This window comes from Recurvomyces mirabilis (genome assembly GCF_035927965.1).
Source record: "Recurvomyces mirabilis strain CCFEE 5264 chromosome Unknown scaffold_29, whole genome shotgun sequence".
NCBI lineage: Eukaryota > Fungi > Ascomycota > Dothideomycetes > Mycosphaerellales > Teratosphaeriaceae > Recurvomyces > Recurvomyces mirabilis.
The window spans coordinates 196,646-224,343 of NW_027041963.1; the positions used below are offsets into that span (position 1 = coordinate 196,646).

A 27,698-nucleotide genomic window follows, 5' to 3' on the forward strand; every position below is an offset into this window, starting at 1 on the left:
GGTTCGAGGGATTTTCCTTTTGAGATACCATTTTGTGCGAGATCTGTACTGTGCGAGATAAGGTGCTTGAGATGTGGAAAAATGTGTAAACTAGGCCGGGAAGGGGAAGGGGAACGTGTGCTTCTTAGCTTGTACAGGATAGTGGCGGTCAAGTGTATTTGTATACTTATCAATCATAACACCTGCCACTTGTCATATGAGATCCCCCGTGACGCCTGTCCATTGCAAAATTTAATACACGGTGGACACAGGTTGCCAGTATCATGTATGACACTTCCACCGTAACGCCTTCGACTCGGTCGGAGTTCGGGGGGGGAGATTCCGCCGTCTGCTATCACTATCACGGCCAGTACTTCCTTTCCCCAACCTTAAGACCTCTCATCGGAGGGGGCGGGGCGGGTGGACGCGAAACCTGCCTCTCAGTCGGACCCTTCCCCCCCATCAAACCAGCTCGAGCTCATCCATCCCAGTCTCCACTCGTCCTCACGACAACCAATCGTGCCACAAACGAAACTCCCTCCCATCACACTACTCCTCCTCCCACCAATCGCCCCTCGCTGGCCTCAACCCTAAGAATTCAAGATCTAAACCTTGACCTCCATCCCCATCTTGACCGCCAACTTCCACACCTCCCGAAACCCCTCCTCCCACTCCTTCCCCGCTTCCGGCCCCTCCACCCCCTTGCCCACTTTCGGCCCAAGCATAACCACACTCGTGGGCCTCTTCGTCGCTCCCGCCGCTCCGAGTTCCGCTCGCGAGGGGACATAGAGGTAAGGGATATTATGATCCTCGCACAGGACGGGGATGTGTGAGATCACGTCCATGGGACTGATGTCCGCGGCTAGGATTACGATGCCGTGGGGTAATGGGGTTGTGGCAGTCGGGGCGGAGGTCAGGGTTGCCGGGTTAGCGGGGGGGGATTTCCGAATGGATTTTACGACTTCTTTTACGCCGCGTTTGAGCGCTTTGTTTTTGGCGGCTGTCATTCGAATTCCCAAAAGTTAGCATGTTTGTGTGGTGGAATGGGTGGTGAGTGAGCGGAGTGAGGTGTGAATTGGATGTCTTACCTTTCTTCACCCCCTTCAACACCTTCTTCTGCTCCTTCTCCCCACACAGGGGATTCGCAAACGGTACTAGCGCTGCCAACGGCACATCCTTCTTCTTGTCCTCGCTGTCCTGCTCCTCCTTCACATCTTCAATCGCGACATCGCCGTCTTCGTCCACCACCGCCACCGCCTTCTCCGACTCGGCAGCGCCCGTAGACTTTCGCTTCTTCTCTTTCTTCTCCTTCTTCTCCTTCTTCGCGGGCGTCTCGACTACGTCGTCATTCTCGACTGCGGTGGTAGAAGAAGGGTCGATGTCAGAGTGTTTGCGCTTCTTGTCCTTTTTGTCTTTCTTTTCCTTTTTCGCCAAGGAAGCGTCTTCGGTCTTGTCTTTGGCCATTTTGATTGAAGTTGTACTGCTGGTGTTTGGAGATCTCGTGCTTGCCATCGAGCTCGAATAATGGCAGCTTTGAACTTTTCCTGAAGCTTTGGCAGTGCCAAGACGCTGAGGCGGGTACTGCCGCTAGTCGCGAAGCCAAAATACTCCGATACAACACAGTCAGACTACACTTCGTCTGCTCTCGTAAGGCGCAACTCATGATTTCCTCCATCACACTGAAGCATGGCCTGTATGCTGCAATCAGACGCTCTGGCACATCTTCTCGTCAGTCTGCAGGCTGCCACGCGCCATCTTCCACGTCGATGATGGTGGCGTGATCTCGCGAGCAACGGCAGTGGCTGTGCTACGTTACGCCCTATGTACGAGAAAGCGTGGTGAAGTCGATTTCTGTCCACCCATTCATCTGCTACGCCAAGTTGGGCCAAAAATGATGCATCTCGATGTGGAAGAGCGGTCCAAAATTCCCGCATCTCGGATACCTTCTTTTCACCTGTCTCGTCGTGACCCTTTCAGCAGTCCCCTCGTCCTCCATTCATACTGACACTCAGACCTTCACAACGATCAGTCCTTTCGACTACCTGTGACCGACAATCTATACAAAGCACTGCGGCGGCTACGCAAACGCTTCACCGTCCGTACTCTGTGCGTCGATGCGATCTGTATCAATCAAGCGGATGCGTGAGATAAGTCGCAACAGGTAGCTCAGATGAGCCATATCTATGACAGTGGTAGTTGCGTTAATGTCTGGTTGGGTGAGCGTAGTCGACGTACTTGGACGGCTGGGAGACTGGCCTGGGAGATTTGGGTCCTAATCATGACTGTCTTCGTCATCCCGATCTGGCTTTTCGAATTCTGGGATGCGTTGGGATATGGTGAGGGTCTGGCTTTCCTCCGCGATGTCGCGGCCTTCGTTCGACTACGTCCACAGAGACTGGAAACAAGTTTGGCGGGTACGCAGCCGTCGTGGATCGACCGTGTCTGGATCGTGCAAGAGTTCCTACTGGCGAACAAGCTTTACATCTGTTTCGGGTCCGTGCGGATGAAGTACGACTGGACCACCCTGTGCGGAATGTATCACACCGCAGATCTAGGTTTCGAATATGACATGCCTCCCTTCAAGCATCTGATCGATCGGCTTTCTCCCTATGGTTTGCTGAAGATCCAGCGCACGAACGGATGGTCACAGCACCGGAAGCCAGATGTGCTATCAATCATGCTCGCGACACGGCAGGCAGAGGCTACACACCCCGTGGATAAAATCTGGGGCGTTTTTGCGCTGATTAGCTCGGAGGGGCAGTCCAATATCAAGTTGAACTACACGATGCCCATCAGCGACGCCTACATTCAAGCGACTTTTGCCTCCATGGACTGTATCGGTACACTAGACATCTTACATCTTGCAGGTCTTGGTCAGAGCAAGATCGAAGGACTACCCACATGGGCCGCAGACTTCACGCAGAGTGCGACGAAACTAGAATTCGCAACGCATGAGCCGTGGCTCGAGACTCCCAAGCTACCCGGCTTGCCCGGCCTACCAGTCCATAATACATTCGAAGAGAAGAGACTAGAGCCATCGGAGGCTCCGTTGTGGGTTCCAAGGGTGCTGCGAGCAAAATCGGTGAATGTAAAGGATAGACTACTTGGACTCAAAGGAATCCATCTGGGTGGCATCGCCAGTACCTACGTCTAGCAGAAATCGCCCAAAGAGAAGGAACCACGTGGCCTATCTGGCTTTCACGATGCTGGAGAGTATCGTAATGCCTATGCCGGTATAGCGGAAGGCCTGGCGAGAATGCTCGAAGCTGCCAAGCATCGTTTGTGCTGAGCAGGAGACTGAGGGGAAAGCCAAGTTCTTTACCACTACGTCCGGGTTTCTTGGTCTTGGCCGCGGGGATGTGCTTGAGGGCGATATCGTGGTTGCTGTGCCAGGGGCTAGACTACCGCTTGTACTGCGACGGAGGGAGGATACGTCGATGTTCACGTTCAGGGGCTTTGCTTTTACTCATGGTGTTATGTTCGGCGAACTCATGAGCATGATGATTGATTCGGAGAAGAATGGCGAACTGGACAGGTTGATGGAGGATTTCGTTCTTTGCTAACAAAGTTCAACTCACATCATGAGAGGCGCAGCTGGCAGTGCGAAGTGCTAGAGCTTGACGTGAAGACTTTTGCATCTCCGTCTAGCACTTGCCTTCGAACAGCAATACAGCCGTATCATGCGCCTCGACCTCAACCTCCACACTCTTTTCCTTACATCCCAGATCCGTTCCATTCCACGCTTCGGTAACAGCATAACACCCATCACTCTCCAACTCCGGAATCTCACTATACAGCGCCGTCATCTTCATCGTCTCATTTAGCGGATTGAACATCGCCACCATCGTCCCATTGCTCGAAGCCCCAGACCAATACTGCGCCGGAAACGTCGAGTTAAACGTCCAATCCTCATTGACACCCCACTTATATGGCGCCGCACTCCCCCCCACAACCGCGTCCTGATTAAAAGCCAACAACCGCTTATTCTGCAACACCCCGACATCGTGCGCGGACAATTTCGTCACATCCGTGCCCATCAACAGCGGCGTCTTCATCAGCGCCCACAGACCGAAATGGGTTCGTGTCTCAGCAGCGGTGAGGTTCCCGTTGCCGACTTCGAGCATGTCGGCGTCGTTGTGGCCCCAGAAGTTGTTGTAGTTTGTCAGGAAGGAGTTTTGGTTGAGGATTTGCAGGATGCGGGACCAGGAGGGATTGATGTCGTTGCTCATGCGCCAGGAGGAGCCGGTTGTGTTGCCCCAGGTCCAGGGTTCGTCGACGCCTGGAAAATAGAATGTTAGTCTCTGAGTATGGTGGGGTTTGAGGGGATGTTGGGAAAGCGCGAGGGTTCTGACAATGCTTACCCCATTCACAAAGACTATACAAGATCGTCCTGTTCTGCGCCTGTAAAGCTTGTTGCATGATCCGGAACTTCAGCGCCGTGTACTTGGCCGTATAGTTGTTACCATCCACCGGCCACTTGTACGGCGGACAGATAGGGATAGGCTTGTCGAAAGAATAGTGATTGACGGGAGGTGTGGATGGTGTACAGCTTCCGTTCACGATCCCCGTTGGTGAGAAGCTAGGGTCGGCCTCGCAGGAGAGGCAGTCGTCGTACCAGACCTCGGAGGGAAAGCAGTTGTCGTACTACCATCATTTTGTGTAAGCAAATGGACAACACCAAACCTGGGATATGATTCTCTGGATTCTCCCACCTTCAAATAATCCACCCCCCAACTCGCAAAAGTCGCCGCGTCCACCTCCTCATACCCAAGACTAGCCGGATACCCGCCACAAGTCTTCGTCCCCGCACTAGAATAAATCCCAAACTTGAACCCCAAATCGTGAATCTTCCCAGACGTCCCCGTGATCCCTTGAGGGAACTTGGTAGCGTTCGCAACGAGCTGATGGGTATAATTATCTCTTCCATCGAGGTTGGACCAGCAGTCGTCGGAGATGACGTATTCATAGCCTGCGTCCTTGAAACCCATGGAGACCATTGCGTTTGCTGCTTGGAGGAGTTTGGATTCGTCGATGTTGCAGCCGTAGGCGTTCTGGATGGGGGTGTTATTATCATGGCATTGTGAGGTTCTGATGGTGTGGCTGCTGGATCCTTACCCATGAGTTCCAGCCCAGTGCAGGTAGTTTACCTATGCCATTGGGAAGTTGTATAGCCAGCGCTGCTGGGAGCGCGGAGAGCGCGAGTACTGCTGCTAATCGAGACATTGTGGTAATGTGAGATTCTGTACTACCTGAGGAACAAGAGAACGAATGGAATGGGAACAACTCAACTAAATACTTCCCTTGACCCCGTCATGATTACTTGGGAGGCTGGACATCGATCACCGCTCCCCGCATGCAAGGACAAGCCGTGGCTAAATGGCCATCAGAGTTTAGCAGCAGCAGTTTCTCGATCATCTTGCGAGGTGCAGTCATCCAAGATGATGCATGCAGAAGGTAGAACGTTGGAGTCCTGCAGGTCGACGTCGTGCAAAGGCGGCATGTGGAGGGTCGCGGAGCCGAAAAAGCCGGGGATCGTCCTCAACGATGCAGCTTTGAATAGCCTGTTTGATCCTTTCCACCAATGACTTGTGCTTGATGCTTGCCAAGTTCTGGAAGGCGCGGGCTTGGTCGAGTCGATTGACCTGGTTGTTCGCAGGTGGGTACGGTAGTCCAGGAATTCCAGGTGATGTAATGACACTATGATTGCTGGTCGAAACGTATTGTACAGCAGGGCAACGGCAAACACGCCGTGCAGGCGCTAAAGTCTATAATGTATCTACTACCATCGTCAGCAGCACCCACCACGGGCACACCCCATCATTGCGATCAAACACCAGACACGCCGTGACGCCACGCCATTTCATGCTCATATCGAACGATGCTCCCAAGTAACCCTCATCACGCTCACCGTGGCGCTACTCATTGTAATGATACACCTGTAGTAACAGCAGTTAGATCGTGCCACAAGCTCGTTGCATGTGACTGTAGGTTCATAGCGAGAAAGAAACTCACAAAGTAGTTCGGCAGACCAGTGGCCTTCCACCCCAGTCTCGCTGCCATACGCGCAAACCCTTCCGTTTCGATGAGATGATAGAACGGGAATGGAGGGAACATAGCTCCGTCGCGATGCACATATGCCTTTACCAAAAGCGCCGTCCCACCCACACCATCAAGATCGACTTCCGTTCTCGCATCGCCATGCTGATCTAGATCAAGTTAGCCCACCACTTCGTCATACCGCAAGGTCAGCAAAACAATGGTTTATGAAGACTCACCAGCCATATAAGCCATCAGACTCCTATACGTTGCCATCTCCGCATAACCCTCCAAGATAATCTCCTCCGGCCCCATCTTCCCCGCCAACTCCTTCGCGGTCGGCGAGTCAACCCAAGAATTGAAATCATAAGGCCGCACATCCATGGCGTCTTTGTCCTTGTTATGATACCGCTGAAAGCAATTCGGTACAATCAGAGGCTTATCATGACTAGCCAGGTCCTGGATCAGACTAGGTGGTGTCTCGATGATATCGCTATCCAGCCACAATACCCAGGACGTGGTTGGGCCGAGGGTGGTAAATAGGAGGGCATTCCGCGCCCTGCTCATGGCTGCTCTTCTTTCCTTCTGCGCGGACAAGGCATGTCTGTCCTTCTCATCCTGCAAGATCGTAGGCTCCTCATCCTGCCTTAAGATCGTGATCGAAGCGAAACGGTTCTTGTTCGTAGGCGCCTGTGTCTTCTCTATCCGAGCCTGTAATTGCTGTGTCGCCAGATTTCCTTCTCGTCCTTTGGGTATGATGAAACCCAGAGATATCAAGTCGTGTGGGAAGGAGAGCTTCACTAGATTATCCCAATACTCGTCGTAAAATCTTGCCAAGGGCGTTAGGATGAGTATGCTCTCCCTGTTTCCCACAGGATCACTGGTGATGGTCACATTATTCATGTGGTAATGCACTACCGGCGGGGGCGCTGCTCGCTCTCCCTCAGCCAACTTCGCCGGTTTCCGGAAGGGTAATGAAGGAGGCGAAAGTTCATTGGGCGCGGCGTCTTTACTCTTGAGGACATGTCTCGCGGCGCCAGCTGCGTAGGCCGGTAATTGTGGTATCGAAGTGGTGTCGCCGAAGAAGAAGTAGAGGAAGAAGAGACAGAGACCGCCGGCGAGGACGTAGGTGATGGTGTTGTTTCGGCGGAGGGAGCGGGTGACGGCCATGATGGCGGGTGGTGGGAGGGAGTACTTCTGCTGGTGCATGGCTGGTCAGTCTATCGCCCGGGACGGTACATGCTGATGGTGTCCAGGACAAGCGCCTCAACACGTGGGATAGCCGCCTGTCAAAAGTACTTGGCGCAGATGAGGTGGAATGTGAGGTGAATGCTCGCAGCACGCCCCTCTCGTCCTATCATGCATGCCTGGCTTTTCCTGTACGATGTTCTCCCTTCATGTAGACTCTTCACCAAGATGACATACCTATACCAGCATCAGCACGACAACCCAGATGGTCAATTGTATCGCCGCTGTGCAGCTCTTAATTGTGCCGTGATGTAGCCCGGACGGTAAAATGTCACAACCAAGGGATGACCCATGGAATCGTTTTGGATTTGGATCTGACGCCCGCGTTTCAGCACCGGCGATCCGTCGCGCTACACAAAGCTTATTCCATGCCCTGTTTGAGTTTTGACACGTGACACGACTCCAACGTAGATCGTATGATGAGGTGACTGTGTTCATCCACAATTCTCTCACTCCGACCGGAGTGGCTACTCCTTTGTCTGTGACGCTCAGGGCTCCGAGATTCTTGAGTGGAAGAGTTTGTTAGTTCCAATAAGAAAAGCGTTGCATTGAGGGTTCTCGTGCTGTCAAGGCCATAAGTATCATCATTGAAGAGTCTTCGACTTGTGTACCGCATCTATTATGTTCCGGAGTCTATCAACACCTCTCATGCTCCCCCACCATCGCTCACCTAGCACGTTCAACCATCTCCCCACCTCCTTTCCCCTCAACCGCGCCCAACGAGGACATCTCACGTGAGTCCTCCGGTATCCCCCCGGACTTGGTAAGTTTGAGCGCATTCCTAGCAATCTCCTCCTTCTCCGCATCACTGATACCATACCAATGCGAAGCCACATGCTCATCGCCAAACAGTGTACCAATTTCTTCGAGAGTTCTGCCTTTGGTTTCCGGGAATAGGAACCAGATAGCTATGATATAGCATATCGAAGGGCAAATGAGGACGAGGTAGAATCTGCAAGACATCTATCAGTGCCATCGTGAGGTCGTAGCATTGTGGACTTGGGACTCACCGCCACCCAATTTTGTCCAGAGCTGGCGGCGCGGCAACGAGTGTCACTTCACTAGCAAGATAGAACATTGCTATTCCCAGTGCCGTTCCCTGAGACCTCAGATTGTTCGGCCAAATCTCCGAGACGTAGACGTATTGCGTAGCATCGATGAAGAAACACCACCATAAAATGAAGAACCACACGAAGAAAACAGCGGCGTTCAAGCCGGCAGTATTGGTCGTTCCGAGATATGTCGCAGTCAGAGCACAGAGGAAGATCATGGCGGTTGTGACACCGCATGTACCGATGAGCAAGAAGGTCTTCCGGCCATAGCGGTCAACGTAAAGTGCTGTCCAGATATTGCCGATGATGGTGAAGGTTGTCCAACAGGCATTCAGTAGTAGGGGTTTGAAACCTGTCAATCCCAGGGATGCATAGATCAGAACGCCGTAATTCGTCATCACGAATATCCCAAGGAATTGATCTCCAGCCATCAAGATGGTGGCGACAAGAGAGCGGCGACGGTTGGCTTTCGTGCGGAAGATCTCGAGGAAGCGTGGCTTGTACTGTTTGTCAAGGTCGAATTGCTTCTCCATGAGGTAGAACTCCTGTCGAGCGGCGATGTGGTCCGGATCTCCCCGTGATGCATGCAGATGTTGCACTACCTCGAATGCTTCTTCTCTTCGATCTTGACCCAGTAGCCATCGAGGTGAGTACGGAATGAAGTTACTCCCAGCCAACACGATCAATGGCGGTAGACACTGCAATGCCAGCGGAAAGCGCCATCCGAATGTCGCATGCACGGAGTCCGGAGGAAAGAAATAGCACCCGAAGCCCACCCATCCGGACAAGGAATAGCCAAAAGCATACATGATTCCGGTCACACAAGTCATCGCTCCCCTCGTCTCTGCGGTGGAAACCTCACTCTGATACATCGGTACCACGACCGCAAGGATGCCTGCTCCCATGCCCGCTATTACGCGGCCGGCGAGGAACATGCCTATATTAGCGGCGCCGGAACATAGTGCGCCTCCAAGAATGAGGATAGCGCAGCCGAGCTGAATGGTGCGCCGACGGCCGTATTTATCTGCTGTCCATGCTGAGGTCAGACAGCCGAGGATGGCACCCGCGCTGTTGACGCCGTTGAGGGCGCCGATGATGTTGCTGGTGTGAGCATAGCCAGGTTCACCTTGGGTGGCGAGGTTGAAGTATGTGTAGACTAGGCGGATCTTAGTACGGTAACACATGGTCATAAAAGTCGGAATGTGACGTACAACTTGGCTGGCCGACAGTTGAGCCGATCACTGCTAGGCCGTAGGCGGTTGCTAAAGTCCCTAGTGCTACAAATACGACGACCAGCAGGTTGTAGGTATTGACTATCAGTTTGCCTGGAGCGAGCATGTTGACGCCGTCTCACGGTACACGTGTATCAAGCTTCTGTGTGGTGAGAAAGCTGTGTAGACAGAGTTCACCACTAGAAGACGCCTGCTATCTTGATGCATGGTGGAGTACCTACAGATGTAGTGCCTACGTCAGGTCGTCCGTACGAGTAGCCGGTGAGGAGTCGTTGTCCTGCCCGAGGTCAAGCAGCATACAGGCATTCGTTGAGAGCGTACCGAGCTCTGCCAGATGTCCCATGCTAGCGCCCTCCCCGCGCAAAGAGAAGAGAGCATGGGGTAGATTTGCGGTGATACTCTCGGCATGCAATTCCGAAAAGAAAGAGGAGGAGAGGAGATGATGTCGGAAGATCCTAGCCACACGAGCCGATTGCGCTTCGTCTTAGTCAGCTCGGTTTAGTAGCCGAGACAATATAACGAACTCTCGCTGCTATCATGCTGCTTCCGTGGTAGGTCAGACAGGCAAGACCTTGCCACAATCGTGGAACGCTCATTCAACTTGTGCCGCCTGTAATCCTGCGGCGTGCCAGCGTGATGACTTCCCGTGCAAGGATCGGAATTATCTGAACGAGATAGCAAAAAGCCTTCCGCCACCGATGCCGCTCAAGCCCACAACGCCGCAATCTTCTGACTGTATTCGATAGCAAAGCCGGCGCTCAGTAAGGCTACAAACAACCCGATCTGCCTTGGTTGCTAGAAGTGTCCGGGGATGCTGCGAACTTGTGACAGGATCCGAATCCTTCCCACATCATTCAGAAGAAGATCGTCTTGTCCCACCCCACAAACTCTGCAGTCTCTGCATCTCAACTCAGCACTAAGGCACGCGATGAGCACGCAACCGTCTTCGGCCAGTATTGCTCGGCTGACCAAGAGGATACCGAAGGGGACATGGGACACCCACATGCATGTCGTTGATCCACGCGTCTTCCCTTTGGACAAGTCGGCCTCTTATCAAGCCTCGCCACATACACTCAACGATGCTTATAACTTCCTCGATCAACTCGGCATTGAGAAGATGGTCATTGTTCAGCCTTCTATCTACGGCAACGACAATAGCTGCACACTCGACGGCCTGCGGAGACTGGGGCCCGAGCATGGTCGAGCCGTGATCCAATTCGATCCTGATAACACTTCACGGAAGCAGTTGCGGGAGTGGCATAACCTGGGTGTACGCGGAGTCAGACTCAACTTCAAGTCGGTCGGTGGCGAGATCGAAGAGGGTCGTTTACGGGAGTCGATGATGAAGTATGCCGCCGCTGTGTTCGGGTACAACTGGGCACTCGAGCTGTACATTGCGCTGGAGGATATACCAATCTTGGAGCGAGTCATGCCCAGCTTACCCGGCATGAAGATATGTATCGACCATTTCGGACATCCTACCGCTGCATCGCTGGAGAAAGCGAAGCAGGCTTCAGACATCCCCGGCTTCGATGCACTAGCCCGTCTGCTTCAACAAGGGCAGACGTGGATCAAGATCTCCGCCTCCTACCGCTTAAGTAAGGACCCCAAGAACGCCCTTGTCAACGATCTAAATCGACAGATCCTGCGCCTCAGACCAGATCGCTGTGTCTTCGCGACGGACTGGCCACATACACGATATGATGGACTCGATGTTGGCCCTTACCTTGAAGCAATACTGGATGGAATCGAGGCGACCGAGGGCGCCTCTTTGAAGCAAGTGTTGGTAGACAATGCAGAAGAGCTTTTCGATGCCAGAAGTATGTAAGAGCTCGTGGATGGTTCATGAGCGGAGGTTAGCACATACTTAATCCTCCAATTGTCTCGCTTTACAGCAAGGGATGGCTTTTTGCACTGACTTTAACATTGACGGCCTATCTGTTCGATAGACTCCGGGTCAAGTCCGACCGATATGCGCAACAATTTCGCTCACCTTGCGCATACTCTCCAGATCCTACCATGACCCGCTGCTCTGTGACTCTCGTCCACGACATGCTGCCCTCAACGTCCTTTGATGCGCCCCGACCCTCATTTGCGGATGCGAGACACTCGGCCTCCGGAGAACAAGTTCAGTATAAAACCAAAGCACTCTTCCAACTCTAAGTTGCGGGCGTTACCACAGACCCCCACTTGCCTCGACGATCCTGTTTGTCGTGCTTTCAATAGACTACTGGTAAGATACTGCGCCTATGCCCTCACAATTTGCGGCACAACGCGGTGCGGACGGATCATCCTCGCGGTATGTTGGTGACGTTGGTAGTCGTCTCGATGATGTGAGTGTCTTGCGTTTGGACTAAAGTTTCGATCAGCTGGGCGTGATAGGACAGAATGCCGTAAGTACTCACCACGATGCCTGACGACTGTGCCGCAACTCCACAACGACCATATTGTTGGAGAATGTGAATCGACAAGAAGATGGAGATGAAGAGGAAGTCAAGGACGCCGCCGAAATTTGGCGTCCAACCCAGCAGCAATTTGACGGCGGCGAAGATGCAGCACAAAGTTTCGCCGGCCTCTAGTGCATGATGTGTTGCTATTTGCTCACGATTGACGTACAGGAAGTAGAAGACAGTGACAGTGATGGGTGGAAGATATGTCCTGGCCCATTGCAAGGTGGAGTCGAATTCGAAGGCCATCAGGTTGTACGCTCATATGTATAGGATTAGGAGCACGTACCATGCTGATGCAGTCGATGACTATACATTCGACGATAGTGGAGCAGGCTCTTACTAGTCGACGATGCTTAGTCTGAAGCATCGTGGTTGTGCCGGGGTGTGTTAATTCCATATCCTCAGCAACGTTGACTTGGTCGGAGCACACGCTGCCATTCTCAGCAGCCATTGAGCCGTCGTCGGCCGCCACCGAATCGCTGCCAACAAGCACTGCGTCCTTGTGTTAAAGTGATGCAAGTATGTCCTAGCGCAGTGTCCATGCGCGAGCCACGTTCAGCGAATGATCACCATCGCATAGAGCTTGGTACCGATGATTGGAATTTGTAGCTTTGTGATTGTAAGAAACTCCAGGTAACAGTGTCAATGACCAATTGTCCAAGCACATATTACTCCCAAGACGGAACGATGTATTTCAACTTACACATCCTAACATCATGTAGAATTTCGCATTGGCTACAACTAACAAGCCTTGTCCAAACCTACACCATCGAGATATGCGTCACAGATGTACACATCAAATCCTCATTACCGAACCCAACCACCAGCGCACTAGGGCTACATCTCCAAAGAAGCGCGGGTCCGAGCTAGAGACTAGTGGGGGAAGAACTAAAAAAGACTCCAGCAATCGTGAATAGGCTTCGTGCCCAAGTTCAATGGCAATCAGGAGGACGACGCACCGAGATTATACAGCATTACTGTTGAGTTAGTGCGTATAGATATGTGCAAAGGAAGGGGCAGAAAGGAAGACAATACCACCATACCCTCTAGGTATGCAGGCTTCTGATGATATTGAGGCGAGACCAACGTTGGAGGAGTCGAAGGATCTGATCAAGAGCAGTCAAACTACCAGAGCGAGTACGTAAGCCGCGATTCGAGGCATCTCTTCCCCCAGGCGTAACGAATGACTTCGGCAATTGCATTCTTCCCTGTTTTTAGTTCCCTTTTGGCTCGGCTTACATCTATTCTGGCGCAATATCCGTAGGATTTCGTCCTCGTGCGTGAGCTTCACGCCCTGCTATATCCGTAATGCGTTTAAGCTCATGCGGCTGGAAGCAACTTCAACAAGTGTTGTACTAGGTCTGAGATCATGCTCCAGGAAGTGCGGTCTTAACGACCAGTAGATGACAAGCGAGTCTCGGCTGTAGGACATGAGCTGTACATATAAATATGCAAGCACGACCACATATGGCATGGTCAGCCCTCCGACATCCCTTTGGTAACTCCAACTCACAGATCGACACGCATCATGTCATCCTTAGCTCTATACCACCGCGACGGCGCCTGCTCAATGGCACCCCACATACGTCTCCTCCACCTCCCTATCCCATTCACCGCGGTCCCCATGATCGATGGACCAGACGGCTACCAAGCAGCTGATGGCTCGTTCTCACATGCTGATTACCGGAAGATCAGTCCTGCAGGTTTCGTTCCGGCTCTTGTCGTTGATGGACAGGCTTTGACCGATAATGCGGCGATGTTGACTTATCTTGCTGGCCTGAGGCAAGATGAGGGGCTGGGAGGTTCAGATGAGTGGGAGAGAGCCAAGATTGGGGAATGGTTGGCATGGCTAGCCGGAACTCTCCACGGCCGAGGGTTCGGCGGTCTCTGGAGGCCGGGTCGGTATTCGGATGACGAGACTATGTGGCCAAGTATAGAGGCCAAGGCAAGAGGATTTATTTTGGAATGCTTCGCTCGAATCGAAGCCGGGATTGGTGGCAAACCGTACGCAGTTGGAGAGAGGTTGACGGTCGTGGATATCATGTTGCATACTTTCTGGCGCTGGAGTCGGGCGCTTAGCTTGAGTCAGGAGGACATGGTAGCGAGGTATCCTGGTTGGGCGAAGGTGATGGCCAAGGTGGAGAAGCTGGACAGTGTGCGGTCTGCTATGGCTGCCGAGGGGCAGGAGTTGTGTTTCACATAGTCTTGGGACAACAGACAGTAAGCCGAGTGCCTTTGCCAGCCAACACCAAATAATGTAGTCTTGTAGCCAGATCATAAACACCCATCATCTAACCTTACCCATACCTGGCCCAACCTCCAAGCCCAACCCCCTCCCACACTTCCTCCCTACAACCATCTTTCCAAACACTTCTCTGCCCAGCCCTCTCATCGCCTTCACAAAGTCCTGTCCAGAGATCCTACCTCGGTCAAGAGCTTTCTGCAGCACATACATGGCTTCCCTACACCCTGCTTCCTCAGCACAGACTCGCCACAACTGTTGCGCTACCAGCGAGTTCGCGACCAATACATCGTCTATGGGAGGCTGCGGTTTCGATTTCGTGTTTGCGACCAGGTGATCGCAGTCGGCAATGCTGCAGCGGAGTATGGCTTCGTTCGTTTCAAGCGTCTGAGAAAGTTGTTCTAATTGACGGATCTCCGCCTCGAGGCGTTGGTGAGCTGTTTGTAGGGCGATTGCTTGAGATTGCAGAGGTGCGATGGCTGAGAGATTCTGATGGACTTTCATTCGTGCTTGCTGGACGATTGATGTAGAAAGTGCGTGCAGAAGATGTTCTCTCTCTGGGTTCGGGGGTATTGGCGGTGCTGGACCGGCTGTGCTCGGACCTGGCAAAGTTACATCAAATGGATCTGAGAGGAGATCTGGTGGTGGTTGTGGCTTTTGTAGCTGTGATGTAGGCGGTTGTTGGTAGTACTGACCGGATGTGAGGTACTGTGCCGTATGTTGCCGCGGGTGCTGGCCTTGGTATTGGTTGGCGGGTTGGTTGGATGGCTGGCCTTGGGGAGGTGGCGGCTGCCGAGGATACGGGTGACTTCGCTGGGGCTGTTGCGGTATCGAGGGCGCTTGCGAATATCTCTGATCTAGCGGCTTCGCATAGCCACTGACAGGGGACACAGGTGACACTGGGCTACGGTTGTGGACCGACCGTATCTGCTCATGCTGTTGGTGCTGTGGGTGCGGCGGTACTGGCGGCTGTGATCCAGGAGGTTGTCCATTCTGGTGACCATATGATTGCGGTAGTGACGGATGCACATGAGATCTCGGCTGTGGTGTGCTCGCATAGCCATTATGATACTGAGATCTTGGTGCGTATTGCTGACTTGCGGGCCTTTCGTGAGGTAATGGCGGCAATGGCGGACCACTCTGGCTTGCATGCCTTGATGAACTTCTGTGCGGTAGCGGTTCTGCGTACTCCTCACCTGGTTTCGGAGGTCTTGGTGGTGGTTCCGAAGTATTTGTTTGCGGTGTCGCACTCTGGGCTGCGCTACCCATCTGTTGCTTCGGAGGTAGCCGAGGCGGCCCCGGACTAGCACCTGGAGCAGTCTGGGATTGCGCTATCTGGCCACCCACAGGCCGCTGATAGTACTGTTGCTGCTGTGCGCGACTGATGACTGGAGGTTCCTTGGCAAACACCTGCTGCAGGAACTCCAGGAATTCTGCCAAGCTCGCTCTATCCCACATGCCCTGCCAGTCCCGAAGATATGGATGGTATATGCGCCCATCAACTCCCACATGTTGCCCAGGCCGTACCAGCATGTCTCCGCCTGGCGTTACAAAAAGGACAGGCACCTCTTGCGGATACGCTTTGGGAAGCCATATCTTAATTGGGAATTTGTAGGCAGCACCTCGGAACGTTGCTGGTACGGTCCCGGATATCGTGAGAAGCAATGCTGAACTACCGCTCTCGTGCGTGTAGACTTCGGTGCGTGGGCTGAGTGAAGAATGTGTAGATAGTACCCTCACTGCATCCGAGTATGCTCGTCGTGGGTCCTGGTACTCGTGCAGCACGCTGTATAGCCAGGAAAGCACTTTCTCTGGCAGTTGTGCCATGTTCTTCCGCCAATACTAGCTCCTATATCTCCCCTACAACTCTCTCACCCGCGAGAACAGTGTCCCAGTGCCATCGTTCGCATACATGCGCCTTTGACCAACGATATGCCAAGCTGCTGGCTCACAAGTTCGTCAATGTGATCGACGTCATGGCGCGGCTTCGTTCCGTTTCTCATCAGCTCCTCCCTCTCTTGGTTCGAACACTACATGTACTGCAATCGACAACATTGCCATCTGACGAGCATTGATGATGGAACACAGCCTGTTGTATACATTCGGCGTCACTGACAGGTAGGTTGATGGCATCAAAGTAGCTCATGCGGTCATACTGCACAATTGCAAGTACGCGTCTGTCCTCTTCCCTTCATGAGACATTCATTCAAAGAAACATACATCATTGATCCCCTTCTACCATGCCACCAGCTCCTGCCCGCCCTGGTGCTCTCCAGACTTGGCTACAGCCACCAGCCATGTCTCTCAATTCCACTAAGACGAAGCGCGACCACGATGGGGACGAGGACGTCAGCAGCGTCAATGGCGACGGTGAGAAGGACGAGCAAGTTCCAGCCAAGAAGACTCAGAAGAAAGCTTCTGTCAAACCCAAGGTCGTTAGCAAGCCAAGGTCTACGTCGAAAGCCATCGTCGAACCAGCCAACTTAGCAAAGGAAGCCAAGAAGCTCTACACAGACAAGATAAAGGATGTCGAGGAACGCTACCTGGACCTCGACAAGAAAATCAAAGCCATGTCTCTCAACAGCAGCTCAACCACTGTCGAAAACTACGCTCGTGATCAGCCTGTTACAACCCGGACAGTGCACATCTTGACCGCTGTCACGATCGTCACGAGTCGGACATTACGAAGCTATTTCACTTCAGAATCGTAAACGCTCTACCTACGTGGCCGATTACTTTTCTCCAAGTCTTTCCTTCGATACTTGTTTCTTCGATGGTCGATTGTGCAGTCGCACGATGCTGGCATCCTACACTTCTCAGGTGACCAACATGGCGAGTATACCTTTGTTCTAGGAAGAATTGCGAGGCCCGTAGGGATGGTCACTAGATACGATATGGGATTCTCTAGCCCGAGAAGCACTCTGGGTAAGTCACTTCTGAGGGTAAGTGTGATATTGACGCCCTCTTCAACCAGGCTTGGACCAGTAGATAGCACTATACTCTCGGTCTGGTAGCTCGATCACCGTATCACATCCTTAGCTCAGGGGCTGGATCTAGCAGAGGTCCGTTAGAAGCCGAGCAGCTATTGACGGCAGAACCGGTCATATGTCCTTGACATTGAGCTGGTACATTCTGCTCCTAGTCATCCGTCAAACGATTAAGGACACTGATCGAATATATCATGACTGCTATGCCGATTGTCGCAAGGCCGGAAAATCCGAAGCCTAGCCACGCTAGTGCAGTGGCAGCTGCACCGATATGGCCAGACACACCATTTCCGGTTGCCTCTTCGACCATCGACGCGGCGGCAGCAGCAGCAGCGATGTGTTGCCACAAAGCTGTGGTCAGCGCAAGGAATGTTGCTAGACCCGATGCGAACCGACAGACCCTTGCAACAGGACGGCTGGGAAATGGTTTGATGTCAATCTCGCTGCCAGTGCCCTCATCCACTTCGTTATGCCAAACCGGGAAAGTAGCAAGGCCAACAAAACAGAGGACAGCGAGGGCTATGGCACCAAACCTACAACTCTGTATCAATTTCGGCATCGATCAGCGACCATTAATCATCTGCATGACTTACAGGTGACCTGGAAAGATGACTTTGTTGCTGAAGTGATCCGCCATTGCCGTTATTCTCAGCGGATCAGATTGCTGCAGCTCTATACCAGACACAAGGGCTGACCAACCACTTCTGCAAATCCAGCTTGCTGATGGGCCGCTAGTCACGCATAAGCCGAAATATCCTGATCTGACAGACATTACTTCGGTCTCGTTGGATGGCGGGCCAGCAGACGTCAACGATAGCACGTATATTCCGCGAAAGTTGCCGGCCTTGGAGCAACATCCTGCGAGCAACAATGCTGTTATGTTGTCCTCTAGTGAGACTATTCTGTCTTCAGTGCGCTACTCACCCGTTCCCACAACATCTAGCATGAGTAGTAGCATAATAACATGGTGATATGCTATGAACGCTGGCCGAGCCGTCAGTGAAGTTCTGCCAACTACCGACGAGCGGCAAACGTACGAGCGGCGAGTCGCATGCGTAGACGTCCGGTCTTCCAAAAACCCCCCTGTCGTTGCGAAGAGAACGTCGATTCCGCTTTGGAGCTTGCCATTCTTCTCGATATCGAACGATGAAATTTTGAGGCCAGCGACAACGAAAGAATGGATCTGATCAAATGCAATTCACACCATCTCGTGATTTTGTGGCTGTGGCTGTGTTTCTCGCCCTCACAGCTCGCCTGCATAGAACGCTGCAGCTAGCAAAGCGAGCGAGGCTAACGATTTGGTGCCGCCCACGCAGATCGTACGGCGCATCGCACCACGAGGAAGAGAGCGTGAACGATGCATTGACATACGAGACAAAATTCTTCCTGGCCTTGCGCCTCGATCAATACATGCAACTACATTGGCAATGACGACTCACGATCACAGCGCAAATGATCAGGAAGCTGGGCACTTCGATGGAGGACTCGTCGACTTGTATGCGAATACAGACGATGACTTCCGAATTGTGGCCACCGCTGGTATGGTAATACCTACCTCAGTCGAGAGTCCACCAATCCGACACAATAGCGTTAATACAGAGCAGGAGCACCAGGCCGCAGAGCGGCATGGTCCTTCAGCAGAAGACTACGACTCCACGACGGCCCACCAGAGTTACCATGAAAACGATGACACACAACTCGATCCTGAGCCCGCAAATCGCAAAAGGGCAGCATTGAATGTGTCTCCTCGGCGGCGATCAAGGACCGCTGAGTGGCACCATGTGAGCAACACGGCTCGTGCTAGGGAACCATCACGAAATAATAGATCCGCCAGATATTTCAGAGGTAGCGTCTCACCAGGACGGGATTGGTCTCCTCCGCCTTCAGGAAATCGTCCAGAGGTAACACCATCCTCGCAACGACCTACGAAGGCATCCTCGGTACCTATTTTGGGCAACCCTTTCAGCCCATCTATCAATGAGCAGTGTCGGGATCGCGAACAGTCCTTTAGCAGCGTCTTCGACCCTGTTGCTGGAGGTCGTCGTACCATAAGACCATGAAATAAAATCATGCCGACATCGGTTGGGATCGCCTGACAGGAGAGCACGAGACATGTGTGTGCAGACATTTCATAGTGTTTCGCTGATAGTCATTGTTATGAGGTGGTCGAACAATCTCATGCGCTCCTCGATTGCTCGTCTAATTTTGGGCCACGATAGTTCTTCCTGCCCCAGACCACATACCATAAAGCGGATAATGCCAAGCCACCAAGGAACACGGGCGAAGCATAGTTCATGCTCGTCTGACTGACAGGAAGCGTGGACGGCATGGAGAATAGTGGAATGGCTAGCAAGCACCAGGCTGTCACAAATCGTCAGCAGCGATCATAAGCGTGATGACAGAACCCCTCACCGATCGATACAACATTGCAGAACATCCCAAGAGCGCCCAGATTGTATTTTGCACCTACGAGCGCTGTTCTCCCTTGGCTGAAGGAGACCGCAATAGGTATCACATAGCTAAGGGTAAGAAAGATGACTCCGGAGCCGTTGAAAGCGTTGAACGCCGCGCTTGAGCCTAGGTATATCAAGCCCAAGACAAGCTGCACGACCATGCTTAGCATCATAGCATTGAGCGGTACGCTGAGCTTGTGATTGACTCGGTCGAAGCCGAGACGTTGGGACCCTGGTATAGCTCCGTCCCTGTTCAAATCAGCTGAAATTCTTGATTGCCCGACAGTGGAGCATTACCGAGCGAAAGCAAAGGCGCATCTGGAAGCGGCAGTAGTGCACCCAATACCACAGACAACGCCAAGCACAATGATTGGGACGCAAAGCGCGAACGCACCACCAGGGCTGCCGATAGCTGAGCGTAGAATGACTGGCAGAGGTTGCCCTGACGAATCGCTGACAATCGAGGCAATATTCGGAAGCACGAACATGAGAGGCACGAGGAAAACGAATCCGCAGAACGCATTGAGCATGATGGTGCCAACCTAGACTGTGTGAGTGTTGTTCGGGCTCCGTAGTAGCGATCGAGACTGACCATCGCTTTCGGTACTTGCGTCCGTGGCTCACAAACCTCCTCACACATCGAAGTGATCATTCCTGTTGCGGAGGTGGCGTATGCAGCGTGTAGCAAGCCCACGCAGAAGGCCCAGCCTGATGGCTGCCAGCCAGAGGTTGGCTCGAACTCTCCGAAAGAGTACCTTGCACTGTGTCTCCCTGCTTTGGCAATGACGAGTACACAGACCATAATCGCACCGACTCCAAGGAAGGTCATAACCACGGCGACCATATCGAGGATCGGTAGCCAGCGGTTGCCAAGAGCGGAGACTGTGTTGCACAGTAGCGTAATGAACAGAAAGATGAGGTAAGTCTGCCATGCTTCTGCTGCGAAGACAGCTGCGCCGGTCTCGTCTCGGAACACGTTGATGCAGCCGATCAGGAAAAGAGTCGTGCCGAAATTGACGGATAGTGTGATGATGATGTTGCCCAACGTGAAAGACCAGCCAGTGACCCACGCAATAGGTGCCCGCCATCGAGATGGCGCGAGCATGAACGTCTGGTAGTACACTCCTCCAGCGAGTGGGTAAACCTGGACATGAACAATCAGCAGAGATTGTTCGATCCAGAGGATCGCATCACGGCGACCAGACTCTCAAGAACATAACATACGGAAGTGATCTCACCAAGCGAGACGGCAACACATAGCATCAATGAGCACACCAGTAGCCAGCCCCATAGCACAGTACTGGGACCACCGCCCGTCAGTGGGTAGATCAGAGTAGTGGACAGACCATAGGGCACCGAAGCTAGCACAAAGCTCATGAACGTCACGCCAAGTGTCGACCTTGAGCGAGTCAGCTGAGCGCTATATCCTGCTCGCACACTGTCATCGGCAGAGTGCAGGGAATATCTTTGTGCAGATGGCGCCCGGTCGAGGTCCTCCGGATCCGCAAGCTTGGTCATCTCTGGACGGTCGTTATGTCCGGTGTTTAGTTCCATCTTGGCTGCTTTGGATAGATGATGATGTTGACACTCCGTGGTCCAGGTCGGTGAGGTTGAGTCGTTGCTACCGCAGAAGCTGTTGCTGTGGGACAGGTCGTTGACGAAGCTCGGTCGACTGACGTTTCTGTCGCGATGGGAGGGAGCTCGGCTACGAATACAGCCTCTGATCGTGATGATGGCGAATTCAAAATGTGGTTACAGCCAGTGAGATGATGATGAATAAGCGATAGGTGACAGGCTTTCGATACATCTGCTTGTTGATTGAGCTGCTTTCTGGGCTGCCTGTCGAAGTTTGAGAAAGAAGTGCGGGCTGAGAGGAGTGAAGTTCACGATGACTTGTAGTAGATGCCATGGCATGTGCCTTGGCGGCGCCAATTTTCCAGTACCTAGCCAAGGGTACTGAAAATGAGGGCATCTCGAGATCTCTTGTTGGTTGACCGGGCATGCCCAGACTCGACAAATCCATACGTATCGCAGACATTGTAGTGGTCGTATAAGTCGTAGGGACTCCATCAGTCGTCATGATACGATCCTCTGGTTGCTATCACTGTTCGCGTTGCATTGATGGTCGCGTACTTCTGCAAAGATTCTGCCAGAGTTTTGAAGAAGTCGTTGGCGCATCTTGGCTCAAGTCTTGCCAAGACAGTGTGGAACCCGAGAATTTCATGGCTTCGAACTCGTGGGATCTGCCATTCATTATCTGCAGGTCGGAGCATGCGCAAGAAATGAGGTTAATGGTCTGTTCGTGCCATTGCAAACTAGCAATCACCAGCACAAGCTCCCTTGTAACCATTCTACGTCCTCGTCTCCCTCGATTGGCTCGAACGCCTCATCCATCCGCCGCCGGTCCAGCATTTTGCCATGCCATAGCCAGCTCACCCATGAAAACTCGTAGCCAGGATTACCGCCTCCGAAGTCGATCCGTACTTCAACGGTTGCCTGGCTACCAGAGGGTATAGATGAACTGAACGCGACCGTAGCATTGTTGCGTGGTGTGACAATCATATGGTCCCAACCAATGGTCTGAACGTCACCAAAGCCATGACCTGTTTTATGATGCTCAAGCCACTGCCTAATGTCGCAGGGCTCTCTCAGACCCTGAGCAAACGCAAGCGCTATTACTTTGGAGCACTCGGATTGTTGGAAGTAGATCTCGGGACAGCTGGGCCGGCATTTATCCTCTGTCCAGCCGGAGAAACTACCGCAGCCTTCGCAGACGCCCTGGAGGATAATACGGTGTAGTGACGGTATCGCCATATAGGGTACAGCTTCAGAGAGGGCGACACCGCAGCCGTGGTCTGCTGCGCTGGTGTGGAGGATGATCCATGACTAGCCTCACAGGGCTACAGCGCTCCCCTCGACTTTGAAGAGAGCTAGTCCAGCTAAAAGTGACTCTTGGTGGCGATGGGCGTCAACATCAACACAGTCGGCTTTGATTCTTGGTCTCGAGATTGCCAAGCCAACTCGACGACATGTCCGAGGAATTCGCCACTTGTTGCAATTCAGCAAGCACTTGTGTTCACAAAATTTGACGGCGTTCAATGTGCGAAAACCAGCGGAAGAAAAGATTCCAAATTTACAATGGTTACGCGCATCTGTCGTTTCATCCGTGCTATCGGCCTTACAACAGATATAAAGAAAGAGGACATAGTCACGATTGTCTGACCTTTATCAACGCGTACACTAACATGGCGCACTAGAGATTGATATCCTGAAGGTCGCTTTAGTTCTTAAATGTACGCTTTCTTATACATCTAAGAGAAGTATACAGGATAGATACTTAGGAGATCCGTTTTCGAGATATAGGAGTTTGTACCAGGCTAGGCTGGCGCAATTACAAACGGAAACCTACATAGCGATGATCTTGCTTTACTTGCTGATAAAGGGGTCTGTATCTTGGTCTTAAGAGACTCTGCTCCAAAATTGCGTCTGCAACTGCGTCTGCGACTACCCCTCGTCCGGTCGTTCACACCATACATTGTATATGCTACAGTCTTGCAACTTTCCGCCCTTTCATCTCAACTTAACGGCGTCGTTGCCATCGTCCAGTAGGCTGGTATTCGACGGCTGCGATCTGCTCGCATCGTGTGTGAGCCGTTCTACGTGCGCCTTCCCAAGTGTCTGGTCATCAACGAAGTGAATCACCAACGGAGTGAACAACCCAAGTCCAATAAGCGATACGTCGTGTAGCAGAGTGACCAACACTGTGTCAATACTGTTCCCAGAACGGCTTCAGACAGGTGCGATCGAACAAGGCTTTGCATCGCGCGCTGTGTATGATATTCTCGGTGCCTCCCATCCGACTCTCATACGCACTCTCACCAGCATCAGTGCCCTTTCCATCACCGGCGTTCACCTCGCTCCAGTATCCAGCATCGTGTGGCGGAGTATAGTGATGCATGAGCTCCGGCTGAACGGTGACAACATTCAAGATTTTCGGTCGGCAAGCCTCCATCAACTTGACGTCAAATGCTTCGCTCTCGCCCTTTTCAGCCCACTCGAGCGCGCGTTGCGCACCTTGCCGCGTAACAGCGTACGCGAATGTGCAGATTGGGTTGACACCATGCTGCACGAGCCGATGGCCCTCGCCCATGTTCGTTATGTACGGGGCCGCCCAACCAGTATAGTTGGCATGGCTCAGTACTGTCGAGTCCTCATATTCGAATCGTTCGGTATCCGCAACGGTGTACTCACCACAATGTCCAAGCCATAGGATGTCCCAGTTGCGGCCATATGGTGACGGTTCTGAAGCATCAGCGCGCGTGAAGTTACGAACTGCATCCGAGACCAAAAGCATCTGGTCCTTTAGAGCCAAGTCCCAGTCCACGTCGTCTTCAAGGATCAATGCGGTGTGAAGGCCACTCTGTATAACGTACTTGAGCATGTCAAGGTGAGACAGCCACGCTCGAGCAGCACCCAGGGCCGGCTTCTTCCCATTGCCGATTTGACGGAAAGCGTCGACAAGCTCAGGCGAGTTATTTGGACGCTCTGGTATATCTATCTCAAGGCCTGTATATGCGGCAGCAGCTTTTAAACCCCGGGTACGCCAGCTCGGGCCTCCGGACAAGGCCAAGATCCTTTGGAACCCAAGAGTGGCGTTGGTAGCGGACTCACGTGGTGTCGACCTCGTGACTCCTAGTATATTGGATGGGATTTGTGAAGTATGGATGAGGGAATGCCGTACCCGCGCAGGTGTGAGTATGAACCAAGTCGATAGCAAAGCAATCAGCAGCAGGACGCATCCAACACGGAAGCGTATGGCTTTGCTCGGCACATTAGGTCCTATCCCGAGGGATGAATGGTACGGTCTAAGATAGCTGAGCATCTGATTCATTGAAGGTCAAGAGTGTGAAGGTTGATTAGACACATAGATCAACCAAGTAGCTGATGATGAAGGAGTCTTAGCATCGCCCAAACTACACTTAGTGCAGAGACGTGAGGTTTCCCGTTTCATCTCGCCCTGGCAAATCCAGGGGTTCTTCTCGGTGCCTCTGCCTGACAGCACAAGAGCTCCATGTGAGCCCGTATGAGGCTCTGCGTCCATGACAGACAGCACGGCGATCGCCGTTGCTGCGAGGTCGATGTTGGGAAATGCTTATCAGTGCGGCCTAGGCGGAGTATCAGATCTGCAGCCACAGGTCTGCTCTTTTGCGCACGCAAGGCTGTGAAGGCTATATATTTTGTTGTGCCGTGTCAACGTCCAATTGGCGTTCAACGCGTTGAATGGCTTGCAGAGTTGGTCCGTGCAGTGTATGTCTCGAGCTCAGCGACGACTTTCTGGTACCGATCGTCGAGCCTCGTCGCTATCGGTCTTCGAAGCAGATACACACGAGTCAGTATATTGCATGATGCAGCAGGATAGTCACGCTCCGAGCGGGCAGATGCTGGTGGCTTACGAGAGATGCAGAGTGAGCCGGTGATCTCTTTCATTGGTAGACCGCCGCTTCCACAGACGTCGTCTAGCATAGCGGATCGGCTTGTTCGTGCGATCATCAGCCTGGCAGCCTGAGAGGACGAACCGACTCGATCTAGCTTAAGCCACCTTGCTGTTGGTCCGGTGATGAGATAAGAACCCATTTAAGCGATCCTGGCATCGTCAACCTGACAAGAAGCCCAGATGAGACAAGACCGACTTGCTATATATTGCCTTCCTTATGTCGTAACTTTCACTTCGACGAACAAGAGCCCCTTTTCTTCTCGACTACGATCAAGTCTCGTTTGTCCCTGCCTACATTCCCCCAAGGGACGAACAAATAGTCGACATGTCTGTCTTCCGCGGCTTACTTCTGCTAGCTAGTCTGGCATTCTTTGCATCTCCCGTGATAGCGCAAGACGGGGTCGCGGGAAACGATTTCACGTCTCCCGGACCTCAGATTCAGCAGAGTAACTTGGGACTCGCGATCAATTTTCAATATGGACGTACGTTCCAAACCAGCGACCTCTCTGACGACGTCCCTGTCTTGGAAGCTGACATTACATTTGTCTGCGCCTAGAAAACCAAACATTCAGATGGGTAACCAACGTGCCGTCGGTAATGCTATCGCTCTGGCAGCAGCAGGCCGGCGCGGCTTCCATCGGTAGCGACGGAAACAACCCTGAAGACGACCTGTCCTGTGAGTGACAGCTTGTAGGCCGCTCCAATGGAACTTTGAAGGCTAACGCTACCAGTAAATAACACACAGGGCTACTACAATTGGAACGGGATCCCCACGCAGAACCTGAAGGATGGCATAACGTTCTTCTTACAGATATATGACTCCAGAAATATCTACGGCGGACCACTCGCGACATCCCAGTACTTCAACATCTCCAGTCCTCCTGTCAGCTCAAGCTCCGCCATGAGCTCGACAATGACTTCAGCATTGTCTCCGTCCACTATACCGACCTCAACAACGGCTGGCATATCTTCAGGCTCGCCGCCAACAGTAACAGTGACCGCTGCGACGGCTTCACCTAGCCCGACGCCTGCACGTAACGACTCCATGGCTCTGGGCGTTGGAATTGGTGTCGGTCTCGGAGGTGCTTTGCTTCTCGCCTTACTCGTGGCTGGACTGGTGGTAAGGAAGCGACAGCAGATGCGGAACCGTGCTGTTTATTCTGCGAAGCCTGACATGCCGTACCAGTAACGTGGCCTGCCGTCACCTTCCTCGATGTAGGTTGAGCTTATCCCCGCCGTCTAGATGACCGACGGCTGATCTAAAGTCTCTAGGTTCGCATTGTGCGTTCGCTTGACAAAAGGTCTTCAATTGAGATTTGTATGTAGGTAGGGTAGTGCGTCAGGTCATAAGGGAGATCATGATTTTACAATCTATGATCAGTGTTTTGACGACAATGCTCTTGAGTAGCAGATATGCTTTGCAGTTTTGAGGTCTGTAGCTCGGCGCAATAATTTGCTTTGTCTCGAAAAGTGTCAAAACATTATCCTGTCGTGCAGTGCGAAAGGTGAAGAAGCGCATATACTCATGACGGTTGCTCTTTGAAATTGAAAGGCTGTCACCTGGACGCTGATACATTTTTAATCGAAAATTTCGTCTTTCATACCAAGCTCATCGACACTACGCTGAATTCCCGCACGTATTTGATTTGGCGGAGCGTTCGGTACAAGGCAGTTGTATAGAGTAATAGGATCGGTACCTGAGCTTCGCTAGCAAGTCACCGTTTCATTCCCTCCCGACCTGTCTCAGGACGACGTGGACAGTAGAGGGCGAGGTCCTGGGTCTCCAACCTGCCCAGCCCACCTGCAGGGGAGACGCTACGTTTCATAGACCGCATATCGCACATCGTATCTTCGTTGCAATTTGCTCTTTGCAATTGCGACACCCTAATGTTTTGGCACGCCATTATATTGACTGATTTCTGGAAGTGGTGCCTCTCTCTGCCTTTTTTTCCGTCGCAGAAGGTACAGGAACGCACCTGCGATAAGCGCAGTACCTCCTATACCACCGACTACTCCTCCGACTATTGCTCCTGTAGAAGAGTGGTGAGGCGTGCTTGTCACTGGCACGGGGCCCAAGCTGTACGACGGGCTAGGAGGAATTGTGATCGTGGCAGTAGTGAAGGGCAGCTGCGCTGTTGACCCAGTGGAAGCTACCGAAGTTACCGATGAAGTTGAGATGCGAGTCATGGTACTAGTCGAGGTACTATTGGGTGATGCTTGCGGTCCAGGTGGCGAGGTCGACAGGAAGTTCACGCCGCCGTAGACAGTTGCAGATTGCACAGTATAGCCAAGAATTGTGACAGTAGTCGGACCGTATGCGGCGCAGGAGTAGAAACTGTAAGGTGCAACGTTCGTGTTGTTGGTTGGCAAGAAGGACACAGTCGCGCAGTACGGATAAGGGCTGGGACTAATGGACATCAGCGCATGGAGGCCATATTTGAAGTGTACCATGCCCACCAAAATACCAGTCCAGAGCTTGTAGTGGCCGCTGTCAACCAGTCGGGCTGGTTGTTATCCTCGTATCC

The 27,698-nt window shown here is 52.6% G+C and overlaps 14 protein-coding genes across 14 annotated transcripts; 5 read left to right on the forward strand and 9 right to left on the reverse strand.

The window, feature by feature from the left end:
* Positions 1 to 584: 584 nt before the first annotated feature.
* Positions 585 to 1,443, reverse strand: LTS14_009116 (uncharacterized protein; the record flags this gene model as incomplete). Its single annotated transcript, XM_064841799.1, has 2 exons — positions 585 to 979; positions 1,068 to 1,443. 2 exons carry the CDS (start codon positions 1,441 to 1,443, stop codon positions 585 to 587), a joined length of 771 nt encoding a protein of 256 aa, XP_064690634.1.
* Positions 1,444 to 2,257: 814 nt separating this feature from the next.
* On the forward strand, positions 2,258 to 3,542 carry LTS14_009117 (uncharacterized protein; the record flags this gene model as incomplete). The annotated part of the gene is made up of 2 exons (XM_064841800.1): positions 2,258 to 3,067; positions 3,219 to 3,542. 2 exons carry the CDS (start codon positions 2,258 to 2,260, stop codon positions 3,540 to 3,542), a joined length of 1,134 nt encoding a protein of 377 aa, XP_064690635.1.
* An 81-nt stretch (positions 3,543 to 3,623) lies between these two features.
* Positions 3,624 to 5,202, reverse strand: LTS14_009118 (uncharacterized protein; the record flags this gene model as incomplete). Its single annotated transcript, XM_064841801.1, has 4 exons — positions 3,624 to 4,258; positions 4,341 to 4,623; positions 4,692 to 5,030; positions 5,095 to 5,202. The coding sequence occupies 4 exons, from the start codon at positions 5,200 to 5,202 to the stop codon at positions 3,624 to 3,626; spliced, it is 1,365 nt and encodes a 454-aa protein (XP_064690636.1).
* A 692-nt stretch (positions 5,203 to 5,894) lies between these two features.
* Positions 5,895 to 7,185, reverse strand: MNN9 (Golgi mannosyltransferase complex subunit; the record flags this gene model as incomplete). Its single annotated transcript, XM_064841802.1, has 3 exons — positions 5,895 to 5,915; positions 5,992 to 6,185; positions 6,255 to 7,185. The coding sequence occupies 3 exons, from the start codon at positions 7,183 to 7,185 to the stop codon at positions 5,895 to 5,897; spliced, it is 1,146 nt and encodes a 381-aa protein (XP_064690637.1).
* A 744-nt stretch (positions 7,186 to 7,929) lies between these two features.
* On the reverse strand, positions 7,930 to 9,653 carry LTS14_009120 (uncharacterized protein; the record flags this gene model as incomplete). The annotated part of the gene is made up of 3 exons (XM_064841803.1): positions 7,930 to 8,215; positions 8,274 to 9,471; positions 9,527 to 9,653. 3 exons carry the CDS (start codon positions 9,651 to 9,653, stop codon positions 7,930 to 7,932), a joined length of 1,611 nt encoding a protein of 536 aa, XP_064690638.1.
* Positions 9,654 to 10,475: 822 nt separating this feature from the next.
* LTS14_009121 (uncharacterized protein) lies at positions 10,476 to 11,570 on the forward strand (the record flags this gene model as incomplete). The annotated part of the gene is made up of 2 exons (XM_064841804.1): positions 10,476 to 11,367; positions 11,497 to 11,570. The coding sequence occupies 2 exons, from the start codon at positions 10,476 to 10,478 to the stop codon at positions 11,568 to 11,570; spliced, it is 966 nt and encodes a 321-aa protein (XP_064690639.1).
* A 204-nt stretch (positions 11,571 to 11,774) lies between these two features.
* On the reverse strand, positions 11,775 to 12,243 carry LTS14_009122 (uncharacterized protein; the record flags this gene model as incomplete). Its single annotated transcript, XM_064841805.1, has 2 exons — positions 11,775 to 11,900; positions 11,953 to 12,243. The coding sequence occupies 2 exons, from the start codon at positions 12,241 to 12,243 to the stop codon at positions 11,775 to 11,777; spliced, it is 417 nt and encodes a 138-aa protein (XP_064690640.1).
* Positions 12,244 to 13,525: 1,282 nt separating this feature from the next.
* On the forward strand, positions 13,526 to 14,200 carry LTS14_009123 (uncharacterized protein; the record flags this gene model as incomplete). Its single annotated transcript, XM_064841806.1, has 1 exon — positions 13,526 to 14,200. One exon carries the CDS (start codon positions 13,526 to 13,528, stop codon positions 14,198 to 14,200), a length of 675 nt encoding a protein of 224 aa, XP_064690641.1.
* Positions 14,201 to 14,284: 84 nt separating this feature from the next.
* Positions 14,285 to 16,066, reverse strand: STP22 (suppressor protein stp22 of temperature-sensitive alpha-factor receptor and arginine permease; the record flags this gene model as incomplete). The annotated part of the gene is made up of 1 exon (XM_064841807.1): positions 14,285 to 16,066. The coding sequence occupies one exon, from the start codon at positions 16,064 to 16,066 to the stop codon at positions 14,285 to 14,287; it is 1,782 nt and encodes a 593-aa protein (XP_064690642.1).
* A 413-nt stretch (positions 16,067 to 16,479) lies between these two features.
* On the forward strand, positions 16,480 to 16,950 carry LTS14_009125 (uncharacterized protein; the record flags this gene model as incomplete). The annotated part of the gene is made up of 1 exon (XM_064841808.1): positions 16,480 to 16,950. One exon carries the CDS (start codon positions 16,480 to 16,482, stop codon positions 16,948 to 16,950), a length of 471 nt encoding a protein of 156 aa, XP_064690643.1.
* A 427-nt stretch (positions 16,951 to 17,377) lies between these two features.
* On the reverse strand, positions 17,378 to 17,863 carry LTS14_009126 (uncharacterized protein; the record flags this gene model as incomplete). The annotated part of the gene is made up of 2 exons (XM_064841809.1): positions 17,378 to 17,759; positions 17,820 to 17,863. 2 exons carry the CDS (start codon positions 17,861 to 17,863, stop codon positions 17,378 to 17,380), a joined length of 426 nt encoding a protein of 141 aa, XP_064690644.1.
* A 2,109-nt stretch (positions 17,864 to 19,972) lies between these two features.
* On the reverse strand, positions 19,973 to 21,233 carry LTS14_009127 (uncharacterized protein; the record flags this gene model as incomplete). The annotated part of the gene is made up of 3 exons (XM_064841810.1): positions 19,973 to 20,221; positions 20,272 to 20,823; positions 20,904 to 21,233. The coding sequence occupies 3 exons, from the start codon at positions 21,231 to 21,233 to the stop codon at positions 19,973 to 19,975; spliced, it is 1,131 nt and encodes a 376-aa protein (XP_064690645.1).
* A 2,212-nt stretch (positions 21,234 to 23,445) lies between these two features.
* On the reverse strand, positions 23,446 to 24,570 carry LTS14_009128 (uncharacterized protein; the record flags this gene model as incomplete). Its single annotated transcript, XM_064841811.1, has 1 exon — positions 23,446 to 24,570. One exon carries the CDS (start codon positions 24,568 to 24,570, stop codon positions 23,446 to 23,448), a length of 1,125 nt encoding a protein of 374 aa, XP_064690646.1.
* Positions 24,571 to 25,498: 928 nt separating this feature from the next.
* Positions 25,499 to 26,362, forward strand: LTS14_009129 (uncharacterized protein; the record flags this gene model as incomplete). Its single annotated transcript, XM_064841812.1, has 3 exons — positions 25,499 to 25,655; positions 25,730 to 25,849; positions 25,905 to 26,362. 3 exons carry the CDS (start codon positions 25,499 to 25,501, stop codon positions 26,360 to 26,362), a joined length of 735 nt encoding a protein of 244 aa, XP_064690647.1.
* Between the last annotated feature and the right edge of the window lie 1,336 nt (positions 26,363 to 27,698).